This window comes from Lipotes vexillifer, unplaced genomic scaffold (assembly GCF_000442215.2).
Source record: "Lipotes vexillifer unplaced genomic scaffold, Lipotes_vexillifer_v1.1 scaffold1055, whole genome shotgun sequence".
In the NCBI taxonomy this organism is placed as follows: Eukaryota; Metazoa; Chordata; class Mammalia; order Artiodactyla; family Lipotidae; genus Lipotes; species Lipotes vexillifer.
Window position 1 is genome coordinate 777,656 of NW_006785407.1, and position 17,789 is coordinate 795,444.

General features: G+C 43.8%; 1 protein-coding gene across 1 annotated transcript in view; it reads left to right on the top strand.

The window, feature by feature from the left end:
* PRKN (parkin RBR E3 ubiquitin protein ligase) overlaps window positions 1–17,789 on the top strand; it is a 767,911-nt gene that overhangs the window by 731,614 nt on the left and 18,508 nt on the right. Inside the window, exon 7 of the mRNA XM_007457572.1 lies at window positions 7,584–7,667. Coding sequence (XP_007457634.1) covers window positions 7,584–7,667 — 84 coding nt within the window. The remainder of the gene's footprint in view (window positions 1–7,583; window positions 7,668–17,789) is intronic.

Below are 17,789 nucleotides of genomic sequence, written 5' to 3' on the forward strand. Positions count from 1 at the left end.
TGGTCAGGGAGCTAAGATCCCACATGCCTTGAGGCCAAAAACCAAAACATAATACAAAAGCAATATTGTAACAGATTCTATAAAGACTTTAAAAAGGGTCCACATCAAAAAAAAAAAATCTTAAAAAAAAAAAAAAAAAAAAAAAAAGCGGTTACAGCAAGAGAGAGTGAGACAGGAACTGTGGAGGCTTGGGGAGAGAGGATCACTGCCATCAGTCACACCTGTCACACTCCCCCAGGGTCCCTGCCCGTTGCTGTCATTGCTGTCCTCCTGGCAGGGCAGCGGCAGTGGTGCTGTGTCTTCTCTGCTCAGAGCTAAGGCCCAGGACACAGCCTCGGGCAACTGAATGTGCCTCTCCCTTGTCTCCTGTTTCCTTCTCCCTCACCTGGGCCTCCAGTTTGTTGGCTGTCAGTGTTTAAAGCCACCGAAGCTAAAGTTCACTTAGAGTCCTTTTCCCGCCAGCAGGATGAATTCAGGCCAGTCCAAACAGGGAGGAGACAAGCTCCGAGCGCCTTGTTTCAGAGCCCAGGCAGGGGGAGCAGAGAAGTGATGGAGGGCCGGCTGCAGGCCGCTCTTGACCCTGGTTCAGCCGTCTGGACAGGACTCAGAAGTGACTCGGAGTTATTCCTCTGGCCAGGAGCACGTCTTCGCAGAAATCCAACATGGATAAAGAAGGCCTTAGCAGAAGTGCTGTGAGTTAGAGATTCTTTTGTTTTGTTTGGGTTTGACAAAGGCCCTGACTGGTGACAGCAAGCTGGAGGGGAGGAGGGGCAGGTCATCCCTCACACACCTCCCTGCAGGGCCTGGGACCAGCGCACGCTCCACCGAGAGCAGGCTCGCAAAAGCAATCCAAATGTAAACTTCCCACACCCTTTGATCCAGCTATTTCACTTCTAGAACTTCATCCTACAGATTTCCTTTCACACGTGCAAAATGACCTACAGAGAAGGACGTTCCCCGCAGCTTCGTTTATAATTGGCAAAATATTGGAAAGGGCCGAAATGCTCGTCCGTAGGGTGCTGGTTAAATGAATTCCGATACATCTATCAACTTGTATATCGTGTGGCTGTTGAGGAAAAATTCAGCTGTTCAGGGTTGCTCAAAGGGCACTGATATAGGACAGGCTGTAAATGTATTAAATGAAAAAGCAAGGTGCAGAGCACGTTACATAGGCAATATTCTGTATGCCATGTTTAGTCTCAAAATAGCTTGTACATATGCAGGTGACAGTGATTGTCTCTGGAAAGCTTTGTGAGCTGACCGAGGAGGAAGGGAGACTTATTTTTCACTATTTGCCTTTTGCACCTTTTGAATTTGTGCTGTGCGCATGTATTATTCACTCAAAAAATATATAAACCATTTTTTAAAACCCGGACTCTGTGAATTGTATCCCGATAAAGCTGGTTTTGAGCAAGGAAAAATAAATGGTCAAGAAGCATTTTTAAGTTTGAAAAAACTGTAAATATTTTCAAGTAGGAAAAATAGTTCAAATATTTTTGTCTATGATTATACATTGGACAGTTCAATTCCCAGGAGTATCATCACCAGGCGCACCACCCACACAGTTCGGAGCATTTATTAGGCGCCTCTCTTAATTTAACGTTCTCTGTTGAAAGTGGGTTCACAGATATGGTCTCTTGTATGAGCTCATCTTCTCTAATAGGTTCTGAGACAGATGGTAATAAAGTTTCCCGTTAGATCATACTCACAGTAAGTGTATAAATTAAGACTCTGCGCGACCAAAAGACTGAATGGATACATACTTGTACTTGATTGAGATCATGATGCTGTAGGAAAAGGGAATTTTCAGAGTTCTTTTAAGAACGCCCGTGAATGGAAATTAAACCAAGGAGAGTAAGGGGCAGCAAACCTAAAACAAAAATAATTCAGGGGACGGGGTAGGGAGGGAGTGTAGAGGTCACAGTATTTTGTGGGAACATAGATGGCATTGTGTAACCATCCTTGATGATTTGTACAGAATTTGAAAAATACAAAAGAGTTCAGCTACTGAGCTCTATCCAGCTTCCTTGAAATTATTTCTTTTTAGCCATTTGGAGATTGCATGTAAAAGATTGTTGTAGTCTGTTTGAGTTTAGAGCATGGCACAGTTTAAGACTGCTTCCCACCGTGAGATTCTGTGATTCTAAGATGTTGTGTACTTGAAAGGAAATAACCTTTCTTCCTTTCGAACTTGTGTCTTAGCGCGTTATAATCTAACACCATTTCCGTTCTGTGGCACTGTCTTGTCAGAACCAGTTTTCCATATATCGGCGGCTAGTCACCCCATGGGGAGCCTCCCTCTTTTGATATGCTATTTTTACTGCACTGGGGCTGAATCTCATATATCACTGCTGCCATCTTCTGGAAAGTCATACACCTAAAAGGAAAATATTTCATCTATTCCCAAAGTAGTACAAATGTGTGCGTCATGGGTTTGATGTTTCCCTTGAATATAGTAAGGGGTCCTGAGATGATATTTGATTCTCTCCTGTTCTTTTAACACAGAACTTCAGAGCTGTGGAAGAAAAATAAATGGCACATAATAAAATGCTTTTATAATAGATGCTGTCGTGATAGAAAACAAGCACAAAGAACTTTGGGCTTTCACATAGAGATCATTCACCTTTGAGGGTCAGACCCTTATCTTGAGGCTTATCTCTTGTAGGTGCCGACGGGCTCTCACCTTTACTGATAACAACCAACAATGCGTGTTCTGAATGCGTTGGAGACTGTTTATTTCATCCCTTTTTATGCTTCCGAAGAGAAAATATACATACATATCCTTTTGAATGTCTCCATTATGGGCGTATGGGAAATCAAACTCAAACATCAATCAAATGACTTGTCTACTGACATGATACTGAATGATAAACGTGACGGGCAGTTCATTTAGCTGCATGGTAGTGTGGGATTTCCTAAGGGGAGTGACAGTGACGGCACCTCTGCGTGTACACGAGGAACGAGGGGTCAGTATCCCTTTCTCTGCTGCAGTTATGGGGAGCTGACAAGCTTGGCGCTTCCGACGAGGTCCTCAGTTTCACTCAGGCCTTCACAGAACAACAGCAATTATTAGTATATTGAGAATTGCTTTAATTAACAAGGTGCTTTACTATCACCTTACTTTTCTATAGAATTTTTTTGCTCATAAAACATTGTAACTCCATGAGAAAACCATTTCTCCTATTTACTAGGTGCCAGAAACTGGGTTAAATATTAATTACCTTATTATTTCTTCTTTACAGATGCAGAAAACTAAAGCAAAGAGATGTTAGGGTCACACAGATAATAAATGGTAGAGAAGGGCCTCTGAGTCCAGGTCTCTCCGACTTCAAAGGCTTTACTTTTAAACACTAAATTGTATCTGAGTTTTTAAAATATAAATATCACTGTATGATTCTATGAATTACAATATGCTATTCTTTTATATGTTGTCCAAGTCCAAGATTTTATTCACCCGAAATAAATACTCAACACATATTAACCGCAAGGCAAAAATATGACTTGAATGGTAAGAATAGTTTGGCTATTACTTATTAGAAAAAAAAGTGTCTTGTTGAACTTATCCTTTATTGAATAGTTGTCTTAAAATTGTATACTTCATCTTAGGCATTTAGGATGAGCTAATTACTACAGTTAAGTGAGAAGTTTGGCACCAAGCAGACAGGCAGCTGCTCCAAAGAGAAAAATGTATTGGATCACCAGGTTCACTGTCAGTTAAAGGGAAGCCATCACACTGTTGGGAGTGATTAACTTGTTCCTCGTGTTGACTTCTAAGACGCATTGTCCTGTAGGTACTCGGGATTAAAAACAAACAGGGGGAGAGAATTCCTTCTCGGTCCACTTGTTAGGACTCCGTGCTATTAATTGCCAGGGGCCCGGGTTCGATCCCTGGTTGGGGAAATAAGATCCCAGAAGCCACACAGCACAGCCAAAGAAAGGGGGGGAGGAGGGGGGAAGATTTAAATTACAATTTTTCAAATAACATAGACAATTCAAAAGCTGTCTTTGCAAAAGAATAACTGACCTAGTAAAACTTGTGTAGGAGCTTAGCTGTGTCAACCAAGGTTTCACCAGAGAGACAGAACCAGTAGGAGATAAATGTAAATCTAGATTATCTAGGCATGCTCAGCTGTCCCCATAGATCTATAGCTATATAAAGAGATATCTATAGATATAGCTATAGTAGATATCTAGTATATATTTATATATAAATATCTCTATGTCTAATATATCTGTATCTGTAGAGAGATATTGATTGCAAGGAATTGGCTTATGTGATTATGGGGATTATGGGGCTACCTAGGCAAGTCCCATATCCACAGGGCAGGCTGCCAGGAAGGGCAGGCTGGAACTCTGTTGTCCACAGGTGAACTCTCTTCTTGAGGAAGCTTCAGGTCTGCTCTTAAAAACCTTTCAACTAATTGAACCAGTCCCACCCAGATCATCTAGGACTGTCTCTCTTCACTGAGAAACCTAGATTACTGTTTGGTTGAATAGACTATAGCCTAACCAAGTTGGCACATAAAATTAACATCACAGGCACTAAGGTAATACAGTCCATAGATATTGCTTTTTAATCATATGTAATAAGGAGATAGAGTTTACAGAACCAATAGAATAAGTATGTGTTACTGTTATTTTTAAAAGGCTTTAAAAATTCTTTTTTTAAAACATGCAAAAATTATTAGCATTTGTCAGATCTATCTCAAAAGAAATAATCCAGGGGCTTCCCTGGTGGCGCAGTGGTTGGGAGTCCGCCTGCCGATGCAGGGGACACGGGTTCGTGCCCCGGTCCGGGAAGATCCCACATGCCGCGGAGCGGCTGGGCCCGTGAGCCATGGCCGCTGAGCCTGCGCGTCCGGAACCTGTGCTCCGCAATGGGAGAGGCCACAACAGTGAGAGGCCCGCGTATCACAAAAAAAAAAAAAAAAAGAAAGAAAGAAAAGAAAAGAATCCAGGAAAAGTATACAATATAACTGTGTGGTAGTCTCTTCCATTCAGTTAGTATTTACTCACAAGGCATCCTAAAAGAGCCTCAGCAAATATGAGCCCACAGTTAATGACTAATAAACCCCTGGGGAGATTGCAGCCTTCTGCATTATTGGTTAAAGCCAGACCCATGTGCCCCAGAAAGGAGACAGGCAGGTTGTCAGAGTGAATATGAAAATACTGGAGCCAGATGTTTTCTCCTCATGCTCTTTGGAAATACCTGTGCCCCTAGGAGTTTTTGCAAACAGACGCAAAACATTATCTCAAGGAGTTTTCTATCTGCCTAAGCCAGACTTCCCCAAATTTCCTCTGTTCACCATGCCCCTAGTGGCTTGGTAAATTTTTCCTGGTGCTTCTAAGCCAAAAGAAACGCGTAACAGTTCTGTTTATTAAATAATTAGGTCCACATAACATAAGTAAAAACTAATGTCTTAAGAACTTCATAGCCATTTGAAAAAATAGTTCACATAAATTGAAAGAAAAAAATATTTTTATTTCGTTCTTAAATAACTACATGTCCTGGTCCAAAGAGATGCTCACCTGGCAGCTGTCTTTTTTATCACAGTAACCTCCAAAAATCCCGCTTTGCAGAAACATGATGTCAGCAAAAGGAGGGTAGCACAATCTACATTAACACCATGAACAGCCTTGAGTTAGTAATTCACAGTGTCCAACAGATGCTGAGTATCAACTGTGCTTTTCCTCAAAAATTTAAAAGATCCCACTCCACCCCTGCGAGTTTGTTGTGACACCCCAGGGCTCCTTGGTACACAGTTTGAGAACTGAAGTCCTAAGCATTTGTACAAGCACCTGGTTGACAGTCTTGAGTTCTGGATAACTTAATGAAAAACCTGAACTTTCAGTAATGTATATATGTCGATGCTACTCTCACTTTGCCCCAGCTTCCCCCTCCCACCCCGCGTCCTCCGAATGTAAAATAGATAGCTAGTGGGAAGCAGCAGCGTAGCACAGGGAGGTCAGCTCCGCACTTTGCGATGACCTTGAGGGGTGGGATAGGGAGGGTGGGAGGGAGGCTCAAGAGGGAGGGGATAAGGGGACATATGTATGCGTATGGCTGATTCACTTTGGTGTACAAGAAAAACTAACACAGTATTGTGAAGCAATTATACTACAATAAAGATATATTAAAAAAAAAAAAAAGCCAACGCTGAACACCCCCCAAAAAAAAACCCTGAACTTTTTTTAGATCAAATCAGACCTTCTAGATATTTCCTCATTTTGTACGAGACAGATTTATTTAACTAGGAAGCCCATGGCACAGTGTATCTAAATTTCAGTTATACTGTCCGAATAGGAGCAAATTAGCAAGTGCATTAATGCTAAATTATCACCAACACATTTTTTCAGCTTTCTCTTGCCTTTGGCCATACTGAAGTGGTGAGGGTTTAATTTTTATAGGCTCTTTCTTTTCTGTTTTTTTTTATTTATATACATACATATATATATATATGTATATATATATATATATATATATATATATGGTCTATTCTTTGTAGTACTGGTATGAAAGGGAATTTAATGTCTTTGTGTCAGGAAAGTCCTATTTATTCTGACAAACTGATCAACCTCCAGAGTGTTCCTCTACCATGAAACTGATTTTATATCTCATCCCCGAGCTAATAAGATGTGAAACATTTTCCCTGTCACACCAAGAGATCAGACTTGCTTCCATGAAAAGCAGTGGGGTGAAATCACACAGTGAGCTCTTCTCAATGATTGAACCATTCAGTTCACAGTTTTTCAACATAAGGACAGAGTGATGGGTCTGAGACAAACCCAAAGATGAGCGGATACATTAAAAAAAAAAAAAAAAGCCTTAAGAAAGGACTCTAGGATCCATTTCATTCACTGTTCACTGGATTAGCTGTCAGTTCAGGGAAAATTAAAATGTCAGAAATTAAAACCTGGTGGTCTTGGTGATTTGTGTAATGACATTCTGACACATACCCCCTCTCCCACCAATGTGAACCTTTAAGGAAAGTTTATATCCCACGAAACGTGGGCTCATTCTCTTTGCTGTGAGAAGAAATAAGCTATAACACTCTGAAAGTGCTGGCGAGAAGAGAGATGGTGACATAGCTTTAGAAGAGGCCTTTTCCTTATAAAATACTTGTCTTTCTTGCTTGTTATGTCCTGAGATTAAAATGATCTTCAGATGAGTTGTTAAAACAAGAAATTGACCATGGGGACAGAGGGCAAGTTGTTTCCATGGTGGAGACAACGTGAAGGCAAAAAATGTCTTGGGGGCTTCCCTGATGACACAGTGGTTAAGAATCCACCTGCCAATGCAGGGGACACGGGTTCGTGCCCCGGTCCGGGAGGATCCCGCATGCTGTGGAGCGGCTGGGCCTGTGAGCCATGGCTGCTGAGCCTGCGCGTCCGGAGCCTGTGCTCCGCGGTTGGGAGAGGCCACAACAGTGAGAGGCCCGTGTACCGCAAAAAAAAAAAAATTGGGGCGCACAAACCATCACCCAAGTCAGAGGCAGGGGTAGAATGAGCTTGGAAAAGAAAAACATGTTGTGACCAAATGCAACCAGCAAGCCCCTCTCTAACCTGCATGTGTTCTCCTGCAGTTCGTCTTTTGCCGGGATTGTAAGGAACCGTACCATGAAGGTGAATGCAGTGCCCTGTTTGAAGCCTCAGGAACAGTTACTCAGGTAGGGTGCCCTCTTCCTTCCTCAAAGCAGGGCTCAGGCTATGGGGATGAGAGCTGTTTCCTGGAGACCATCGAAGGTTCCAATCTGAAAAAATCAGGGCCAGCTTAGTAGCCTACAGCCATGGTGATGGAGCTCTGGCCTCGCCGCCATCAGTCCCTCCAGAGCCGCTTCCTTCCTCCGGGCAAGCTGGAGACTCTTCCCAGTGGCCGTGTGTGGTGTGTTGGTACTTCCATGAGAGTTTTACCCCAGAGGTAAGTGGATTAGGGGTAAGGTGTCTTAGCCTGATCAGAGGAGTCTTTAGAAAAGAGAGAAAACCATTCAACACCCTCTCCATCAGGGAAATCAATACTAGCCTCACATTATTGTTTTTCAAAAGCGCCTTTGTTTAAACTCTTTGGTGAGAACTATCTCCGTGAACAAAGTGGTAGGAGTATTGCAGTATTATACGATGCAAGGATATCATTGTTTTTTTAGCAATATTGTTACCGAACTCAGGTCCGGCTGCTCACCGCTGGAAAATCAATACCCAAGAGGCAGTTGTTGGTAGAAAGGAAAATTGCTTTTAATCAGAAAGCCGGCCGTCTGGGGAGATGGTAGACTCAGTGTCCCCAGAAAACCATCTCTGAAGAGTCTGCTTGGCCATGAAAGTTTTTAAAGGGAAAAAGGGAAGTAATCTCGGCTAATCATTGAGATGGGGGGTTAGAGTCGTCACCACCACCACCACCACCACCCCACCCCCACTGCATGCAGGCTTGTTGACTTCTTGTGATCTTTCTTTGGATGCTATCTTGTTCACACAGTCTGTTCACAGAGTTTGTTCAAGAGATTACTGAAAGGGAAGCTAGGGAAGAGATCGGTCATCGGTTACTTATTCTTGCTTTCTGCTTCTTTGATCCATGGAAAGAACCAACAGGTTAGGCAAGGTATTGTGTGATCAGAAGATTTGATAGGTGTGCTAGGGCCAGAGATGAGCAGAGCTTGGGGGCACCTGGTTTAAAAGTTAGTTACAATGTAGCTTTGCTGAACTGACGAGAAAAGGGGTTTCCTGCTAAGGGTGGTTTCCTGCAAAGAGCTGCTTAAAACATCATGGACTGTGCTAAACTGTATTTCAGTCTTGATTAGGTAAAGAACATGTTTACTGAGCCTTACTCTCTGAAGTGCTATATCAGGCTTAGGGAAATGCAGATATATTTTCTTCTATTTATTTATTATGATCAACCAAACCTTAGGGGAAAGGAGTAAAAACTTCAACACAGTTGATGAATTTGCTCATTATTTTTCTCCTGATAAAGATGTTAACAAGGGTATAAACACCAAATCTACCCAGATAAATCCTTTAGTCATTTTATTGACAGGAACCCCATAAATAGACAGAGAAGTTCCAGAACATTTTAATTTCACAGTTGAGAATTTTAAGTATCGCGGAATGCTCTAAAATGAGAGCGTAAAGAAGTGAATCCCTATACTATAAGGTATTCTGTGGACGTATTTACTCAGTATTAGCATAACTAAAGAAGCGTAATGAGTGAATTCAGGTCTTCTCAGCTGCTCCTAAAATACTGACCCTGAGCATTGAGAGATTTAGGGCTGAACTGCATTTCTATGGCACACGCTCTTCCTGTTGACTTATTGTAGGTCTGGGCACTCAAATGCAAGCTCTCTGGGTCCTGATGTCAGGAATAATAATGACCCTGAGACCCCTTGCCTCAGGGCCAGAAGGGTTAGACCAGAACAAAGGCTGCTACTGTGGGAGATGGGTGTGATCCAGCAGTTTACACGCATATGTTCATATGACAATAGACCTGGACAAAGCCTTCCAAGAAGGGGCCCCCTAACATCTATTTACCTGAACACAGTAGCATTAAGGTGAAGAAGAGAGTTGCTTAACCTAAAGCTGTCCAGCGCCCGACCCACTCAATAATCCCCTTCATTCTTCTTTCAGGAGGAACTAACCAACCTTGGTGCTAATGATTAAGGTAGCCCAAATTTAAAAAAAGAAAAGAAACTCAGAAATATGGGAGAAAGAAAGTTAGAGCTGGCCTTGAGTACAGATGACCAGTATCAAGGGGCCTGTGTCTGCACACACCTTCAATCAGCAGGTGTTAAATGGAGCATTTCTACTGGCCAGACATCCTGCTAGACTCTGAAGAAATGTAGATAAGTACATTTATCTTCAGAGGGGAGCCACAGGGGAGACTTACAGGAAAATAGATAATGACCGTAATATGCTAAAACAAAGTTCAGTGAATATAGCTTTGTACAGTGTTTCCCTAGGAAAGTCATGGAGGGTGGGTCAGAGTTTGTCAAGAGAACAGTGGGGTAGGGATGACAGGGAACATTCCAGCAGAGGGCACTGGATGGACAAAGGTACAGAGGCAAGATGCTCTTCAGCTGCCCTGTGTTCTGTCCATCCCTACATCCCCAGGCTCAAGACAGTATCTGGTGCACAGACATTTAATGGATGTTTGTTAAGTGATGGTGGTGTCGACTGAAGAAAAACACACAACCTAAAAGTTGTGAGTTAAGTTTATTTGAGGACCTTACTGAGGACTCTAGCCGGGAGACAGCCTCTCAGTTCTGAGAAGGTAATGGAGGAGCCAGGATATACAGGAGTTTGTGCTGAAAAGAAACAAACAACAACAACAAAAAAACATGTAGTCAAACATCAAAAGATTACTGCTAATCAAACAAAGCAGACCTCTCAAGTTAATGATTTTAGTGCTTTTCTATGTATGGGAAGCTACAAGAGTCTGGACTCTGAAATTATTCCTTCGATATGCATCTTAACTACCTAGGGCCAGTATCCAGGGCACAGAACGTTCCCTGATTTTCTGCATCCTGAATTCCCCTCAAGGTCTACTGTGTGGGCAGCTGCAGTGGCCAGTGGCTTGATTTCGGGCAACATTTGCTCTTTGCTGGAATGGCAGGCCACATTCCCTTTCCACAGTGGCATCTATAAAGAAAAAGACATTATTTCATTCATTCGATAGTATTAAACACCTGTAGTGGGTTAGGCTTTTTTCTAGGCTCTGGGGATTAAGTCCCTGCTCTCATGGAGTTTATGTTACTTTATTAGATGCCACAAGGCTTCTAATTGCACAAACAATATGATAGGAATTCAGAGGAGGAATCTTTAATTCAAGACAGGGTTGTCCAAGACAGAATTCAGGAAGAGACGGCCCTGCAACAAGACCTCTCTGAAATGAGCCTCCTTCCGGCCTAGAGCTCGGATAACTGGACCAGCCTCACAGTTCTCTTATTTGAAAACAAAGTGAATGGACCCACCAAACTGGAAAAGTCTGCTGGTTCACTATTGTCTGAGAACAGAAGGCAACTAGTATTTGGGGGTTTTGCTGCCATTTTTTCCTAAGTCTCTGATCCATTCAGGGTCCTCCTCAGAAGAGACTGTAACTGAGGGGTCGTGGATGACCTACAGTGGTGGGGAAGGGTCACAAGAACCAAAATCGATGTGAAGGGCCTTGGAGTCCAGCGTGGGGGGAACCATGACTGCGCCAGGCCTGAAGGGACAAGAGGAGGAAATGGCGTAGCACGGGGACCATCCTCAAGAGCTGGAACCATGGAGGAGCTCTGACAGGAGGTGTAATCGTGGAAAGTCCAGTGTTGCCAGAAGTAGACCCAAAGCCAGCGGGGAGTGAGGACCGACACCTTGACTTCTCCCACTCACCCTCTGGTCTCTTGCAAACGTCTCCCATTGGCCACACCCAACTGAAAGCCAGCCATAAGGGACCCAAGGGACACAGCCCATCGGATTCAGCCTCCACACACAGAGCAGAGGAGAGAAAAGAACACAGAATAACCAGTATATCCTCTATGCACTGGTTTACCACGTCTCCGGTCTCCTCATTTCAACAAGAGCTACTCTTGGACACAGAGAAGGATGAACCCAACAAGCTATTTCATCAAAACTGAAAGAGCCAATTCCGTTTGGCAAGAGAATGAAGGGTTTTTATTTTCACAGAGCCAGTTTATTTTCTGTTCCCTACATTTCTCCCAAACGGCAGTGATCTCCAAATGGATGACCTCTGCAATCCCACTTAACTGAAATCTTTGAAAGGGTGGCATTCCACACACCTAACAATAAAAATCTATTCGCAGCCTCCCTTCCTGGAAGGGAGGCTTCAGGTGCATCCTCGTGTCTGAATTTTGCTGATACAACAAAATGCCCACATTAGCCTTCTGCAAACGTCCTTTCAATTCAATTCATTTGTAAGGTTCTTCCTTTTAGCCGTCCGTGGCTACTCTCCACTGTTCTCGCTCTAAAGCTGAGCGGCTTCTGACACTATCCAGCCAGGCAAGCCCATGTCTCCCAGGGCCCAATCAGGATTTTCCCATAAGTTAAGCTGCTTGACCCTAATCTTAATGCATTTTTTGATTAATGCAACATTTTTTTAAAGCAAACTCAAAAACTGGTTTTAAATTGGTTTTAAAATATTGAACAAGCTTGCAGTTGAAACTGCTGGGGGTTTGGGGAATCAGTGACAGAAGATCGATCCGTCACGGGCTAATGAGAGTCCAGCCCCATTTGCTTCTTCTTGCTGGAGCCGGGTTGTTCTCCTGCACGTATTCCCCCTGGAGGCTTTCTAATAAGTAAACACTTGCTCTTGTAAACCACATAAATTGATTCATTCTCCCAGGGCTTCTAAGTAGTTGACATGACTCCTCCTATTCAACAAGAAGGCAACAGAGACCTCCAGAGTTTTCATGGTGTTGTCCAGAACGACAAAGGAGATTATTTTCATTGGCTGCACCTGATCAGAGTACTTTGGGAACAGTGACTGCTCTCTCTGATGGATAAATCGGCAGGTTCTAACGGGAGTGTGCCACCCCTGCCTGCCCGGTGTCCGCTCAACCTCTAAGACCCAGATCGTAAGACAGGTCCTCCATGAGGCCACCTGCCCACCCCACTACCTCCTCCAAGCTCTCAGACTACTCCACATACCTCTGCTGTACATTCTTCACATGGAAATGTTGTTTCCCCGTATCTTCACTAAAATTCTGAACTTTCTTAGTTCAAGGTTTGTACATGTTTTGTCTTTATAACCTCCAGTGCCTAGCACGTAGGGACACTCATTAAATGTTAGTGAATGAATGACAGCTCCCTCTTTCCTCGCCATACATCCATCCTCACCGTGAGACTGGGAAAGCACGCTACAGGAATGCGTGGGGAGAAGTAGATCAAGATGGTGACATGGGGGCTTCCCTGGAGGCGCAGTGGTTGAGAGTCCGCCTGCCAACGCAGGGGATACGGGTTCGTGCCCTGGTCCGGGAAGATCCCACATGCCGCGGAGCGGCTGGGCCCGTGAGCCATGGCCGCTGAGCCTGCACGTCCAGAGCCTGTGCTGCGCAACGGGAGAGGCCCCAACAGTGAGAGGCCCGCGTACCGCAAAAAGAAAAAAAAAAAAAAAAAAAAAAGATGGTGACGTGGGAGGCCCCTGAGCTCCCCTCCTCCCACGGACACACAAAATGTGCAGGCACACCTCTGAGATATTGCAGGTTCAGTTCCAAACTATCACAGCAAAGCGAATGTCACAATAAAGCGAGTCACACGAAGTTTTTGGTTTCCCACTGTATATAACAGTTAGGTATACACTCTGTTGTATTCTCTGAAGTGGGCAATTGCATTATGTCCACAAAATACGCACCTTAATTTAAAAATACTTAATTTCTAAACAATGCTAGCCATTATCTGAGGCTTCAGTGAGTCATAATTTTTTTTGCTGGTGGAGGGTCTTGCCTCCGTGTGGATGGCTGCTGACTGATCAGGGTGGTGATTGTTGAAGGCTGGGGTGGCCGTGGAAATTTCTTAAAATGAGGCAGCAGTGAAGGCTGCCGCATCGCCTGACTCTTGCTTTCATGAACAAGTTCTCGGTAGCACTTTACCCACAGCAGAGCTGCCTTCACAATTGGACTCAGCCTTCCCCAATCCTGCCACTGCTTTGTCAGTAATAGATTAGGTAATAGATTAGGTAATAATAGATTAGGTAATAGATTAGGTAATAATCTAAATCACTTGTTGTCACTTCAGCCGTCTTCACAGCTTCTTTACCAGGAGTAGATTCCACCTCAAGAAACAACTTTATGGGAATTCCCTGGTGGCCCAGTGGTTAGGCCTCGGCGCTTTCACCGCCAGCCAGGGAGCAAAGATCCTGCAAGCCGCACAGCCAAGAAGAAGAAAAGAAACAACTTTATTTGCTCATCCATAAGAAGCAAGTTCTTATCCATAAAGTGTTATCACGAGATTGCAGCAATTCAGTCACATCTTCAGGCTCCACTTCTAATTCTAGTTCTCTTGCTGTTTCCACCACATCTGCAGTTATTTTCTTCACTGAAGCCTTGAACCCCTCAAAGTCACCCATGAGTGTTGGAATCAAAGTCCCTGTTAATGTTGATATTTTGACCTCTTCCAATGAATCATGAATGTTCTTCATGGCATCTAAAATGGCGACTCCTTTCCAGATGACTTCAATTTACTTTGCCAAGATCCGTCAGAGGAATCACTATCCATGGCAGGTATAGCCTTATGAAATGTATTTCTTAAATAATAAGACTTGAAAGTCAGAATGACTCCTTGATCCATGGACTGCAAGATGGATGTCGTGTCAGCAGGCATGAAAACAACCTGAATCCCACTGTACTACTCCATCAGAGCTCTTGGGTGACCAGGTGCATTGTCAGTGAGCAGTAATATCTTGAAAGGAAGCTTTTTCTTCTGAGCAGTAGGTCTCAACTATGGGCTTAAAATATTCAGTAAACTATGCTGTAAACAGATGTGCTGTCATCCGGGCTTTGTCGTTCTGTTTATAGAGCACAGGCGGAGTAGACTGAGCATAATTCTTAAGGGTCCCAGGATTTGGGGAACGCAGTAAGTGAGCATTAGATCAACCTGAAGTCACCAGGTGCATTCGCCCCAAACAAGAAAGTCAGCCTGTCCTTTGACACTTTGAAGCCAGGCATTGACTTCTAACTCTGAAAGTCCTAGACGGCATCTTCTTCCAAGATAAGACTGTTTCATCTGTTGTTTAGTGTAGCACGAATTATCTCGGCCGGATCTTCTGGACAACTTGCTGCAGCTTCTCCATCAGCACCTTGTGCTTTGATGTTATGGAGACGGCTTGTTTCCTTAAACCTCATGAGCCAAGCTCTGCCAGCTTCAAACATTTCTTCTGCAGCTTCCTCACCTCTCTCAGCCTTCATAGAACTGAAGAGAGTCAGGGCCTTTCTCTGGATTAGGCTTTGATTTAAGGGAATGTTGTGGCTGATTTGATCTTCTATCCAGACCACTCAAACTTTCTTCATATCAGCAATAAGGCTATTTCACTTTCTTATCATTCATGTGTCCACTGGAGTAGCACTTTAAATTTCCTTCAAGAACTTTTCCTTTGCGTTCACAGCTTGACTAAACGTTTGGTGCAAGAGGCCTGCCTGGCTTTCGGCCTGTCTCGGCCTTGGACATCCTTCCTCACTAAGCTTAATCACTTCTAGCTTTTGATTTAAAGCAAGAGACTTACAACACTTCCTTTCATTTGAACACTTAGAGGACGCTGTAGGGTTATTAATTGGCCTAATTTCAATATTGTTGTGTCTCAGGGAATAAGGAGGCCCAAGGAGATGGGGAGAGACACAGGGGAATGCCCGGTCTATGGAGCAGTCAGAGCACACACAACATTGATCGCTTAAGTTGGAAGTCTTACATGGGTGCGGTTCATGGGGCCTCAAAAAAGTTACAATAGTAACATCAAAGGTCACTGATCGCAGATCACCGTGACAAATACACTAATGATGGAAAAGTTTGAAATATTGTGAGAATTACCAAAATGTGACACAAAGACAACGAAGTGAGCCAATGCTATTGGGAAAGTGGCGCCCTCAGGCTTGCTTGAGGCACAAACCGTCAATCTGTAAAAAGCACAGTATCTGTGAAGTGCATCAAAGGGAAGCACAAAAAATGAGGTGTGCCTGTACGGCTGTACGCTGTACAGCCACAGGGATCCAGAGACTAGCTGAGTGACTCCTATACACCAGACAAAGGAGAAAATAGCCACCTTGAAACAGGAACCCCAACTCTCAACTTCTCCTAGAGGCGCAAAGGGTTTGGACCTCACACCTAGGGCCCCAGCTGTTAAGATTCCCACCAGAAGGCCTGGCTCCCAAAACAGCTAGCTCTGAAAACCAACAGGGCTTGTGTCCATGAGACCCATAAGACTATAGCAAACAAAGAAGCGATTCTTAACAGACGCACAAGTACTCACCATGGCTACTACCCCCCAGGGCTTAGTGGGGGCTACTCTTCATTGCCGTGACTTCTCTTGTTGCGGAGCACGGGCTCTAGTCTAGGTGAACAGGCTTCAGTAGTTATGGCACGTGGGCTCAGTAGCTGTGGCTTGCGTACTTAGTTGCTCCGCGGCATGTGGGATCTTCCCGGACCAGGGGTCGAACCCGTGTCCCCTGCACTGGCAGGCGGATTCTTAACCACTGCGCCACCAGGGCAGTCCCTGTGTCAGTAATCTTTTGATTCATAAGAGAAAATAAGATTCCCACAATAAACCACTGTTCCCTCCTTCGGCCTCCTAAATTAGAAGAATAAAACCACCATTTTGCCCAGGGAAGGATAATAATAATTTACCCTTGTGTAGTACTTGGTTACAAAGCACTTTCAAATACACCATCACATTTTGAGCCTCATTACAACTTTTTGCAATAGATTTAGATGACAGGCAAGGTAGGAGGAGGGAGAGTGACCTGCCAGGAGTCATAGAGTTGATCGTCACCAGAACAGTAGTGCTTACTGGTGTCACTCTGCATTTTGAAAAAGGGAGACATGCAGGTTAATGCTGGCTGTCCCTGGGTGGCAAACTTAAATGCTAACAGGCACCAGACTAGTAATATAAACAAGCCAAGTAGGCTAGATTAAACTCACAGGCCTCTCAATGCTTTGAGTATAAAGATACAGTACACTTTTCGTCTAACTTTCCTATTTCAACAAACAGAACAACAGCAGAAAAGCACATCAAAACACTAGCCTGCAAGAACAGTTATACACGGACCGTGATGGAGTCTGTGCCAGGCCAGGTTGTGCATAGCTTGTCAATGCCACACGGCTGTGTCACTCAGGTCAATTGTTACCAGGCAGAGATGAGGGACCCATGTCACCAGATCTCCCCAACTGATTTTTTAAGGGTTGAGTAGCTTGAAATCCGTGTGTTTATGTTAAATATCCTTATTTTTAAAGGTCAAGAACTAACTTAAAAAAAATTTAAACATCTATCCGTAGGTGGAATTGCGTCTGCAGACTCTGTGTTCCATGACTTTGAACCTTATTTCTGCTAAGTCTGAATTTCTTATAATCAGTTAAAAGAAGGAAAATAGAGAGATTCAGTAAACATTTATAAAGTACCTACTATGCACCATGCACAGTACTAGGTATTTTGGATGCAACATTAAACATAGACCAGCCTCTGATCTCATGACGTTTATAATCTAGTGACATAGAAAAACATCTTAACAAGTAATTAAAATATTTACGTGCCAACAGCCACAAAAGGGGACGTTCAGGAAGCTGTGACATCCAGGCTTCTAAGAGATTTAAAGAACTGTTCACAGGAAGAAATGAAATCTAACGCCTAAAAAATGAACTGTCCAGGCAAGGATGGCACGAAGGGCGCTTTAGGCAGAGGGACAAGATATGCGGAGCTCTAGAGATGAAAGGGAATGACATACTCAGAGAAACGAGGGAAGCTCAGTATGACTGTTGTATAAGTGTTGGTGGCAGTGGCCATAGTGGACAGCGCTCAGCAAATAAAGTCTTATGAGTCAGGTTACGGAGGTTAGAGTTAAGGGCAGTGAGAAGGCATTAAAGGATTTTAATGAGATTGACATCATCAGATTGATGTTTTTGAAAGATCACCAGCTGTAATAGGAAAAACAGGAGGGAATCGTAATAGATCGTGTTTTTAGGAAGCCAACTCTGAGACCCTTGAGGTTTGAGTGCAGGTACGGGAGGGCACTTTGGGGGCTAGCTCTATGCAGGGTGACGGCAAAGGGAGGGGGTGAGCTGTGGTACAGCTGCAGCAGGGGCCTCAGCCAGTCCTGTAAGGAGCTCTG